At 42.0% G+C, this 12,815-nt stretch overlaps 1 protein-coding gene across 3 annotated transcripts in view; it reads left to right on the forward strand.

Moving 5' to 3' along the window:
* LOC135054531 (oocyte zinc finger protein XlCOF7.1-like) overlaps positions 1 to 11,525 on the forward strand; it is a 32,482-nt gene extending 20,957 nt beyond the window's left edge. The window contains exons 3-7 of one of the 3 annotated variants that reach the window (XM_063957673.1): positions 2,023 to 2,214; positions 3,264 to 3,381; positions 3,462 to 3,559; positions 8,873 to 9,077; positions 10,216 to 11,525. In XM_063957673.1, the coding sequence (XP_063813743.1) occupies positions 2,023 to 2,214; positions 3,264 to 3,381; positions 3,462 to 3,559; positions 8,873 to 9,077; positions 10,216 to 11,015 (1,413 nt within the window). In that variant the 3' untranslated portion in view covers positions 11,016 to 11,525. Of the gene's footprint in view, positions 1 to 2,022; positions 2,215 to 3,263; positions 3,382 to 3,461; positions 3,560 to 8,872; positions 9,078 to 10,212 lie in introns of all 3 variants that reach the window. The other 2 variants (XM_063957671.1, XM_063957674.1) reach the window with 2 other exon arrangements.
* The last annotated feature ends 1,290 nt before the right edge of the window (positions 11,526 to 12,815 follow it).

Here is a 12,815-nt window from a genome sequence, read left to right on the forward strand (position 1 = left end):
TGGACTTCACCAGTAGGAGCATTGTGGTTTTTTAAATCTGGAATTGTGTATAGAAAACGACACCGTCAAGACAAGAACACATGTAAAAGAGGTATATTGTAACACATTGCTGCTTGCCAACAGCAAACACCACCATGAATGGATTGCCAATCTCTCAAGGAGGGCAGTTTGGAAGATAGAAAAGACATTGCTCAAACTATGATGTATTTCAAAACCAAAGTGAGGACCTCACTAGTGAATTCATAGAGAAGGGATTATCTGGAAATACATTTAAGAAAAAGTCTTGAAGAACTGAAGACTTTCGAAAAGGAAAGAACTCATCAGCAAAAGTTGAAGCTCCAAAGATGGCCTTCCTCACCCAATGTAACAACAACAGAAAAACAATACAAATAAGGGCAATTCTTCATCGTTGTGTTTCAAAAATCTCTCTGTTGGGCAAGAAGAGGCCTGAGCTGATTCTCACCAAATTGCAAAAACCCAAACATAATGGTGGATTACCTGCCCTAATGTGGGTTTATAGCCTAGCGGCGCAGTTCCATACCAGGGATTGGTTTATGCAAGTATTACCTTGGAATAGGGATTACTCCTGAAGACCCACTTACTGCATTTCTTCATAGTCATGATGGGGAAGTCCCTTCTCATGTCAGTATGGAAAACTTCGGACATTCTAACATGGAGGCACTGGTTAAATCCTCATTACTCCCTTTACCTTACCATATTAAATAATCCATTAAAGAATCAATCTTTCCAAGATGGCATGGCGGCCTACCCCTTCACTTTATGGCATATCGGGGTTCTAACCCACAGCCAGGCGGTACTCTCACAGTGATGGACAATGGTTAGACTGTATCTGTTATATTGGAAATACGTAAGTTATAGGTTACAGTGTTACATATGTAATATATAATAGTTTATTTGGTTATATAGTATTTAATGTTATGCACAAAGAGTAAAGATCGCTGGTTTTATGCACTGCATTCCACGGAACCATGGAAAGATGTTCTGCAGCATCCCCAGGCAGGTTATTAATAATATACTGGGTAAGGTTGTATTTGTTTTATGACGGTGATCCAGTAACAATATCATGTTGGGGCATATTGTGTAATCCGAATATGTTTACTGTCCATACACGGATGATTAAATAAGAAAACCCAATACTGTTCATGTGTGGTTGGAAAGTAGCTATTGGTTACGTGGCCACAGGGGGGAGCTACACAGCGATTGTCCCAGTCACATCCGGGAGGCTGTAACTGAGCTGTAGCCCAGAGCTAAGGAGAGTAGTTGGAGAGTGTGAGCTAGGACCTGCGTTGGAATGAACCAGTGGAAGAACATAAGAATCACTGTGCAAGGATTGTGAGGAACCGGCGTTATCTTCCTTGGAGAATCTATGGATGGTCCTGAGATGATATGTGCGGGCAGACAGCGGGATCACTGTCCTGATGGCAGTAAGAGATTAGCAGCCTCTCCAAGCCTTCCAGCCTTTGGAAATGAGCCATAACTGGACTAGCCTAGGAAGGGATGATTTCTTCTGGAATTGCTCCTTCATGAAATGTTTTTGGGTTCCGGTCCGAAGGTTTACTACAGGCTTTCCGCAGAGAAAATATATTTATGCTTACCAAGGACTGGGTTGAACCATCTCTACAAAAAGACTCCAGCATGCAGAAGGTTTTCTGCAATCTATATTAGATACTCTTTGGTATGAGAAGCTTTCTATGAAAATGACATCCCCTCCCTCCCCCCTCCCTCCTCCATCCTTTGTATTACTGTAGTACTTTGATTAGTGTATTTGTTCTCTGAGGTGGCATCTTGTTCAAAATCTTTGTTATTCTCCTTTATGCCTATTAGACATTGGTTACTCTCTATTCTCGAACATATGATGTCCTTTTAACATTTGTATTCTAAACTTTGCTTACGGAATTATTGTCTCACCATGTAAGCCTCATTTGCTTTTGTGTTTTCCGTGCTTTATACACAGTGTTGTCACATATGGTTACCTTTATTGATGTCTCCCCCAATACACAGGATTACACAATAGTGAAGAAGACATTTGGTGATTGTGAGAAACCCAGCAGCCATTCCCGTGTGTCAGGAAGACGGAGCAGCACCCAGCGCCTCATCACGGTGCCTCCACCTCACTCACTGATACATGAGAGACACAATGACCAGAAGATCCTGGAACTTACCAACAAGATCATTCAGCTGCTGACTGGAGAGGTGACTGCTGGGAATGGGACATTATACAGTAACACCGGGGAACGTGTCTGGGTGATGACTGGAGAGGTGACTGCTGGGAATGGGACATTATACAGTAACACCAGGGGGCGTGTCTGGGTGATGACTGGAGAGGTGACTGCTGGGAATGGGACATTATACAGTAACACCAGGGGATGTGTCTGGGTGATGACTGGAGAGGTGACTGCTGGGAATGGGACATTATACAGTAACACCAGTGGACGTGTCTGGGTGATGACTGGAGAGGTGACTGCTGGGAATGGGACATTATACAGTAACACCGGGGGACGTGTCTGGGTGATGACTGGAGAGGTGACTGCTGGTAATGGGACATTATACAGTAACACCAGGGGATGTGTCTGGGTGATGACTGGAGAGGTGACTGCTGGTAATGGGACATTATACAGTAACACCAGGGGATGTGTCTGGGTGATGACTGGAGAGGTGACTGCTGGGAATGGGACATTATACAGTAACACCAGGGGACGTGTCTGGGTGATGACTGGAGAGGTGACTGCTAGGAATGGGACATTATACAGTAACACCAGGGGACGTGTCTGGGTGATGACTGGAGAGGTGACTGCTAGGAATGGGACATTATACAGTAACACCAGGGGACGTGTCTGGGTGATGACTGGAGAGGTGACTACTAGGAATGGGGCATTATACAGTAACAACAGGGGACGTGTCTGGGTGATGACTGGAGAGGTGACTGCTGGGAATGGGACATTATACAGTAACACCAGGGGATGTGTCTGGGTGATGACTGGAGAGGTGACTGCTGGGAATGGGACATTATACAGTAACACCAGGGGACGTGTCTGGGTTATGACTGGAGAGGTGACTGCTGGGAATGGGACATTATACAGTAACACCAGGGGGTTGTGTTTGGGTGATGACTGGAGAGGTGACTGCTGGGAATGGGACATTATACAGTAACACCAGGGGACGTGTCTGGGTGATGACTGTATCATTGTATGTGTCAGGTTCCTATAAGGTGTCATGATGTCACTGTCTATGTCTCCATACAGGAGGGGGAGTATATAGAGGAACACAGGGGTCTGTATAAGGACGTGATGATGGAGAATCACCGGCCCCTCACATCGCTGGGTAAGAGGAGACTGTCATGTATTGTACAGGGGAGAGCAGGTATGGGGGCCCCCTATATACACACATCACCTGATAATCACATATATACACTGCACTCAGTCACTGTGTGTCTCCTGCAGATGGACCCAGTAACAGAGATACCCCAGAGAGATGTTCCCGTCCTCTGTATTCCAAGGATTGTACAGAGGAGAATCACAGGACCCCACAGGAGGATCAGGTAGGTGGGATTTAGAGTCTCACCAATATACCAAAGTGACTGTCACTCTATGATGTGTATATGATCTGCTTCAAAAAAAGAACTTAAACTTAGGATCCACCCTATTGAAATTATTTGCTCATTCTAATGCATTGCTGCCGGAGTTCGATAGGATTAGGTTTCAGAGTACTTCTCATTTACCGGCCCCCTGGAGATGGAAAGATATTTCTACAAGAAATTGCAGACACTGTTGCTGGCCTGGTTCTGGAACATCAAAGATGGCTCATCCTCGGTGATTTCAATGCCTGGGGGGATGATGAGCTCTCACGCATTGGCAAAGACTTCCTGTGCACAATGAATGGTCTGGGCTTCACACAGGTCATTCCTTCTGCCACACATAAAAGTGGTCACACTCTCGACCTTGTCTTTCAGATTGGATTACAAATCACTGACCTAAAAATAAACCCAGTCATCTGGTCAGACCACTACTCCCTTTGGTTCTCAGTTGCAACCCCTCAAATTACATCTCTGCCCGTGGAGTTGACAAGGTATCCTTCAAGGAGGGGTATGACTCCCCAGGCTCTTGCAGCAAATCTGGATCTCTCTGCTATACTGGGTGCCTGTGAAGAGGCCTGTTCCCTAGTCCGTTATTATAATAGGGATGTTATGGCTGCAATTGATATTATCGCCCCTGTGCGTATAAGACCTCACAAACCACAACGTCTAGCTCCATGGTTTGACAACAGTGTTAGTGAGTTCAAGAAAAGGGGGCGTAGACTGGAAAGACGATGGAGGAAGACTAACCTAGTGGATGACAAAATAAAACGAATAAAGCATAACGAAGAATATCATTCGACAATCACTCGTAAGAAATCACAGTTCCTGTCAAATTAGATCACGGAAGCAAACAATAGGCCAGCTCAACTTTTCCGCACAGTGGCGATGCTTTGCAAGCCAGCATGCCTGCAGACTGATGAAGCCCTCTCCCAGGCAAGATGTAACGAGTTTGCAAACTTCTTTGCAGATAAAATATCCACCATCAAAGAATTGCTAGGGGGTGCAGGAAGTTACTGCTAGCTATAAGCGCTGCTGTCCAAAAGACTATATTGCAGAGCTGGATTTCTACCTCTCCGTCATCCCTACAGATGTTTAAAAACAAGCCATTCCATGTTTTTAACATGGATTGGATTGAAGCATCATTGAATAAGGAGCGTTTGGTTCCGCCTTTCTTTGAAACATGGGAAAGCTAAATCCCCATTCTGCCCAGGGAGTTTCAGAATAGACTAGTAGAATCCCTTACAAACACAACGTGGTTTCAGCAGCGAAGAATCACGGGAGATCTCCCCTTCGATATATGAGGGAATATTACTTCTTGCTTTCTCCTTCTGCTTACAATTGACACCTTGGGGTTTGGCTCTTGTGGTCCTGTGCGGCTCCTCATTCCCCCCCCCCCTCCCCTTTTACGTCTTATCAATTTAGTAATGTATTATATAGTGTGAATGGCAGTGTTATAATCACTTTATATCACAGTATTGCATCCTAGCAGACCATTTATATATTATTTCTTTGGTAAATGGATAACCTTCCAATATGGATTACTCTACTTCATTGTGATATAATTACTGTATTTGATTCAATGTACTGCTTGGATGCACACCCCTGGCCATTTAAATGTATTTATTGTGCAGGTTGTAAAGAAATGTTGGCAATTGCGGTGCTTAATAAAAAAAATATTTTGAAAAAAATAAAAAAAATCCACCATCCGGGCTGGAATCTCCACAGTGCCATCAAAGGAGTGTCAAATTACAAAACCTGCCAATATAAGCCACCTGCCTTCATGGACCAGCTTTAACGCAGTGGATGTAAAGGACACTGCTGAAATTGCTTGGATTTTGCGTCCACCCACCTGTGATCTAGACCCTGCCTCAACCAAGCTTCTAATAGGTTGTATGAATATAATTGGTCCTATCTTTGCAAAAATTGTTCAATGCTGAACCCCTAAAGGAAGCAATTGTTAGACCTCTTAAAAAACCTAATTTAGATCCCGACTGCATGACCAACCTGTATCAAACCTTAGCAATGGAATTTCTTCTATCAAGATAGAAAAAGGTTCGGGCGCTGAATGGATGTTGCGTTTCTAAAGCAGCTGCTAAAAGTTGGGGTAGTCAAACCCAATGTGCATACATATAAACATAAATAGAATAGCAGCGCTAATAAAGTAATTTATAAACAAATGGTATTAATGATAATAATGAAGGATTGAGTGAAAATTAATAACAATTTAATATTCCATATATTTAAGAGCACTTAAAACAACATGATCTGGCCATTCATATAATTGATTACTCAATTAAACTACTGCCTATCTGGTGTAGTCCGTTCCTAGCATAGAGGACTGGTGTAGATTTTAGTGATGCAACACTGGAAATAAACCAAAGGTGAAGTCCCACAGGGGTTGTTACCATAATGTGCCGCTGGAGGTGTAGTCCCTTGAAATTATCCTTGTGTTGGATTCAACCCAGGCAAGGTTTTTTTGGGGGTCCTCACTGCAATGCGGTATCCTCCTGTTGTGGAGGGCGTGGATGGTAATCACGATGGTTTTTATTCACCTCAGGTTCTTAAAGATGGTCGCACTCCAGTCCTGGTTCGGACACACCAAGGCGGTTTCAAGTTCCAAAGAGTGAGGGCCTGGCAAGCCTCCTGACGCGTTTCGCTGCAGGGCACTGCAGGCCCTCACTCTTTGGAACTTGAAACCGCCTTGGTGTGTCCGAACCAGGACTGGAGTGCGACCATCTTTAAGAACCTGAGGTGAATAAAAACCATCGTGATTACCATCCACGCCCTCCACAACAGGAGGATACCGCATTGCAGTGAGGACCCCCAAAAAAACCCTTGCCTGGGTTGAATCCAACACAAGGATAATTTCAAGGGACTACACCTCCAGCGGCACATTGTGGTAACAACCCCTGTGGGACTTCACCTTTGGTTTATTTCCAGTGTTGCATCACTAAAATCTACACCAGTCCTCTATGCTAGGAACGGACTACACCAGATAGGCAGTAGTTTCATTGAGTAATCAATTATATGAATGGCCAGATCATGTTGTTTTAAGTGCTCTTAAATATATGGAATATTAAATTGTTATTAATTTTCACTCAATCCTTCATTATTATCATTAATACCATTTGTTTATAAATTACTTTATTAGCGCTGCTATTCTATTTATGTTTATCTGTATCAAACCTTCTCTAGGAAAGGTTATTGAGAAAGTGGTTGCAAATCAACTGGAAACCCGCCTGACAACCCATGATATTTATGATTCATTCCAATCAGGATTCAGGAGAAGACATAGGCCCTCATTCCGAGTTGTTCGCTCGCTTGCTGCTTTTAGCAGCTTTGCACACGCTAAGCCGCCGCCCTCTGGGAGTGTATTTTAGCATAGCAGAATTGCGAACGAAAGATTAGCAAAATTGCGAATAGAAATTTCTTAGCAGTTTCTGAGTAGCTCAAGACTTACTCCTCCACTGCGATCAGTTCAGTCAGTTTCGTTCCTGGTTTGACGTCACAAACACACCCAGCGTTCGCCCAGACACTCCCCCGTTTCTTCAGACACTCCCGCGTTTTTCCCTGAAATGCCAGCGTTTTTTCGCACACACCCATAAAACGGCCAGTTTCCGCCCAGGAACACCCACTTCCTGTCAATCACACTATGATCACCAGAACGATGAAATTTCTTCGTTAAGCCATGAGTAAAATACCAAACTTTTTTGCTAATTTACTTGGCGCGGGCGCACTGCGAACGTTACGCATGCGCAGTTTGCGACTAATCGCTTTGTTGCGAAAAAAACTAACGAGCGAACAACTCGGAATGAGGGCCATAGCACTGAAACAGCCCTGGTGTGTGTGTTAAATGATCTTCTGATGGCAAGAGACAGAGGTGACTGTTCAATATTAATCCTTGTGGATCTCTCTGCAGCATTTGATACCATGGACCATGGGCTTCTGATTGAGTGAAAGATACATTTTTGTGGACTGGATGGCACAGTCCTAAGCTGGATCAAATAATTCTTACAGGCAGGTCACAGAGAGTATCGTCTGGCGTATACTCATCACCATCAGTGCCATTGCCATGTGGTGTCCCACAAGGTTCTGTACTATCCCCCATGCTTTTTGCAGTATACATGCTCCCACTGGGTGAAATAATCAGGCACTATGGCTGGTCTACCACTGCTATGCAGATGATACACAACTGTACTTGTCCTTTGCTCCGGGCACTGATAACCCAATAGCAACCCTAAATGGCTGTCTAGCTGAACTACAGTAGTGGATGAGCGCCAGTTGGCTGTGACTGAACCTGGATAAAACAGAGGTCCTTATGATAGGACCGCAACAGCAAAGGACAAGACTGCAGTATAGCCAACCAACTGGATTTACACTTGGGGATTTCAGAATTACAAACCAGTGATCGTGTGCGGAATCTTGGCGTTGTCCTGGATGGGGGCTTGACACTTAAACATCAGATATTAGCCACAATCAAATCCTTATTCTTTCACCTACTGAGCATAGCCAGAATCAAGCACTTAATTCCCTCAGATGATATGCCAAAAGTCATACATGCATTTGTATCATCTCGATTAGACTACTGTAATGCCCTCTACCTTGGCCTCCCAGCAAAAGAATTGCACCACTTACAGCTGGGGCAAAACACAGCTGCCAGGCTGTTACCCAACCAGCCCTGTTCTAGCCACATAACACCCATCCTGTACTCCCTTCACTGGCTGTCTGTAAGATGGCGAATAATCTTCAAGATTGGCTTACTGAGTTTCAAAGCCCTACATGACCAGGACCCAAGGTACCTGAAGCAGCTTCTGACCCCATACTGCCCCACTCGATTACTGCGATCTGTGGATGAAGGACTTTTAGCTGTACCTAGAATCTACTGTAATTCATCTGGGGGTCGAGCTTTTAATCATGCGGCTCTCACTCTATCGAACTCGCTTCCCCGCACAGTGCGAGAGGCCCCAACTATAGAATCCTTCAAAAATAAACTCAAGACTTTCCTGTTTACTCAGGCATTTCCATAATGTCTCTTTTAGTATCTATATGCTTTTGTATTTTATGAAAAGTTGTTCTGTGCTTCATTATTTTCTGTACTATATTTTGCTATGTATCTGTTAAGCGCCTTGAGTCCTATTGGAGAAAGAGTGCTATATAAATAAAATTATTATTAGAGAAGCTGAGTGTGTCTTATACACTGATATTCTACTGTTTAAGCTCAATTAATGATAGCAGACATTTCTACAGTATTATATTATTGATTGGTGGGTTATTTAGGGTGAAGATCTGACTGATAATAAGGAAGAAGATAAAGAGGGTGAAGAAGAGACGTATGTGAGTGATATTAAGATAGAAGTTATAGATGGAGAAGAGATGTATGTGACGGATATTAAGCTAGAAGATGCAGAGGAAGAAGAAGAGACGTATGTGAGGGGTGATCATCAGTGTAAGGAGGAGGAAATCCCTACAGATATCAGCACAGGTGAGTAATAAACACCTATTACAGAAGTACTGCTATCCTGTTGCTACCCCTATCCGCTCAGCAATTGTCTCTACTGAAGTTGCAATACAACTCATATCCGGATTAAGACATGTACACTAATGCCATCGCAGCTGCAAATTTGTATGCACCAGCTGTGCAAAAATATGCAAAATGTCAGTCACTGAGATGATGGAACCATTGTATCTGTGTACGGAATCGCAGTTGCAAACTGTGACATGCCCCCAAAACGGCCGCAACATGCCCCCTTTTTAGTCACCATCTCCCCCATTGACATTGCTCCATCTCTGAATCAGGCTTTTCCTACGTGAGGGACCTACAGTATTACGGGCTGCTTCACGGCATCCTTTTTCTGTTTTTCAAAGTTTGCAAAGAAAATTAACCTCTCCGCTGTTGAGTCGTCTCACCCCGGTACTTGCACCTATGTTGACCCTTTTTTTTTTTGGGCTGCTCATATTTAAACATAGTTAGCAGTAATTGTGGGTATGCAGCCCCCTCACAAACTATATCTTGGTTTTCCAGATGGCATCGCATTGTCATGATGTAGTTTGCTTATTCCTCTTGGCACAGCTATTATGACTTTCCCAAAATGGTCAAGAAAGATATATATTTATTTTATCACTGAAATTGCAAGCTTGGGACCTAAACGCAAATGCGTGCATAAAATAAATAAAACAATAAAAACTAAACCCCACCATTCTTAAACTACAAAAATCAGGGTTCTACAAATAAGTTTTTATAAAAGACTCTGTTCTTGAAAATTATAATACATTTTTATTTTTTTACTTGAATAAAATGTGAAAGGTGTCCCTTGTTCTGTAGGTTCCAGGATGGCTTAGATTGGTTCCTTTAATTGCCTTCCCCATCCCCCATCCCTGGCTATACTTGTTTTTCTGCAATGCAGGCGGTTATTGTCACCATTATCACCAGACAGTAATCACAAAGACACTGCGTCCCACCCCCCTATTCTGCATAAAGGTGACTTGAATTAATTTAAGCCAGTTTTCGACATTTGTTATATTTGCTGAGGATTAGTCTTACTTGTCCTTAGCACTGACGGGGGTAAACAACTAGACCTCTTGTGCTCACTAATACAAATTAAATTATTTATTTCCAGCAGATGGATGCACAAGCAGGGATCCTTTGGAGGGACATCTCGCTTTGTCTCCAGATTTTAAAATCGAAGATAACATCACACAAGATTCTTCAGCAGAAAACCCCATTACTCTAGATATGCATCCAGTAGTGATCGGTGCAGATAAATCACCTGAGACCTTTAATCATAAAGAATGTTATCCTACTAAATCAGTTACTGCTACACATAGCACATCTGATTCAGGTAAAACAGTCCTTTCATGGTCTGTTTTAGCGATGCGTCAAAATCGCACAGGTGAGAAAACGTTTTCATGCTCTGAGTGTGGGAAATATTTTATAAACAAATCGACTCTTGTTAAACATGAGAGAAGTCACACAGGTGAGAAGCCATTTCCATGTTCTGAGTGTGGGAAATGTTTTACACAGAAATCACATCTTTACAGACATCAGAGACTTCATACAGGAGAAAAACCATTTATGTGCAATGAGTGTGGGAAATGTTTTACAAACAAATCAGCTGTTGTTAAACATCTGAGAAGTCACACGGGTGAGAAGCCATTTTCTTGTTCTGAGTGTGAGAAATGTTTCACACAGAAATCCCATCTTCAAAGACATCAACGACTTCACACAGGAGAGAAACCGTTTACATGCTCTGAGTGTGGAAAATGTTTTACACAGAAATCAGATCTTGTTACACATCAGAAACGTCACATAGGTGAGAAACAATTTCCTTGTTCTGAGTGTGGAAAATGTTTTAAAAAGAATAAAAGTCTAATTAGACATCAAAGGAAGCATACCAATGACAAACTATTTTCATGTTCTTAGTGTGGGAAATGTTTTAATGTCAAAAATAGTGAAAGATAATGTCCATACTCGAGTTTGGGAAATATTTTAAATGCAGATCTCGTCTTAAACATTGGACAATACATACAAGATAAAAGCAATAAGCTGTTAAACATTAAAAGCAATCTAGTGATACTCCTAGAATTGTAAACTATGTGTATTTGTCACAGTAAGTTATTTAAAAAATATATATATACATTTATAGTGTGTATAAAATTGACAAAAAATGTATAGTTTGCTGTACAGGTTCAATGTAATTATGTAGAAATCAAATTTGTTTCAGATACTGAGAAGTATTCCCAGATAGGAATTTTGCGTGAGTTGCAATCGTCCACCTGGTGTTGCTCCTCTAGAATTTTAGTATACGGCACAAAAGAGAGGAAAAAATAACTTTTTGTGGGGGCACTCATGCTTTAAACAGTTAAAATATAAAATGTACCTTTTATTTGTTGCTTAATTAAAAACAAACCAAGAAACAACATATATCTTGTGAATTTTATTAACATCAAGACAGACGCACGTTTCACCCGTTCCCACCTTAATCACAATTCTGAGTCTAGGAGCTAGGACATCAAGACAGACGGACGTTTCACCCATTCCCACCTTAATCACAGTTTTGAGTCTAGGAGCTAGGTTAGAATATGTCATTGAAGTTAGCCAATCAACATTCATTCAGTTTGATTAAGAGTGGTCAAAACAAATAGCATATAGTGCTGCTTCTAAGGGTGTGTTTGGCCGCTGACAAATCATAAGGCTTCCTACATCCACTAATCAGAAGTATGTGATTTTGGTCAACATAGTTATCATCCAGTGATACTGAAGTTTAAATAGTAGTTTGTTAGATTTATCCTACCCCAAGTGTGTTTTTCTGTGTTGTAAAATTGACAGTGGTACCATCTGATAATTGTTATATAAGGAGAATTGACATTGGCATGGAAATAGGGGGAGGAATATGGTATATCAGTCCTTGATGGGTCGCCATAAATTAGAATTTCTGTGCACCATGGTGTATTTTTCTACTCATTACTGTAATATATAATATTGGCTTGTCCATACATCCCTGCATCTTTTTTATATACCTCGTTAATAATAATGCTGTTAGACGCTGGAGGTAAAGTCCCAACTGTTTATATATATAACACAAAAAGGGAAGGGGGTGTATGGGCAGGGGCTATGTGTTGTGATCAAGAGGAAGGGGAATGGTGACAGAGGGGAGATAAATTGGAGGGGGGGGAATAGAAAATAAAGGGAGAATATAATATTGAAAATATCGTGCTATACCCTATAATGGGTTATGCACCTCCTGTTCATTCTAAAACATCTATAATAAACAATTAGAGGAGAGGAAAGCATATAATATCTATATAACCTGCTAGATTCAGTGTTATTTTAGACGGTATTTATTAGTGTGAAATAATGTTAGTATATGGAGAGGGGGGTGGAGGGATGTGGAGGATAAGGATAACAAAAACGCAGTGCGCATAAGAGAACGTAATAGTTAATATGATTTTTGGAAGCAAATTGTAGCATGAATGACGTAAGTGATTGTACTTTCTTATTGTTGTATAGTTAGATCATTTGAGAGAGCATCTAATACACCTTTCACACCAGCACCTCTGAACACAGGTTATTGGCACATGAACACGCATAACCCGTGTTCATGTGCGGTATGAAAGGGTACCTGGGTTGAAATACCGGGTCCTGTGACCCGGTATTTCAACCCGGCTCTTGACCAGGGTTGAACCTGTGTTCAACCCGGCTCACTGTGCGGTGTGAACGGGA

The sequence above is a fragment of the Pseudophryne corroboree genome, chromosome 3 (genome assembly GCF_028390025.1).
Source record: "Pseudophryne corroboree isolate aPseCor3 chromosome 3, aPseCor3.hap2, whole genome shotgun sequence".
Taxonomy (NCBI): Eukaryota; Metazoa; Chordata; class Amphibia; order Anura; family Myobatrachidae; genus Pseudophryne; species Pseudophryne corroboree.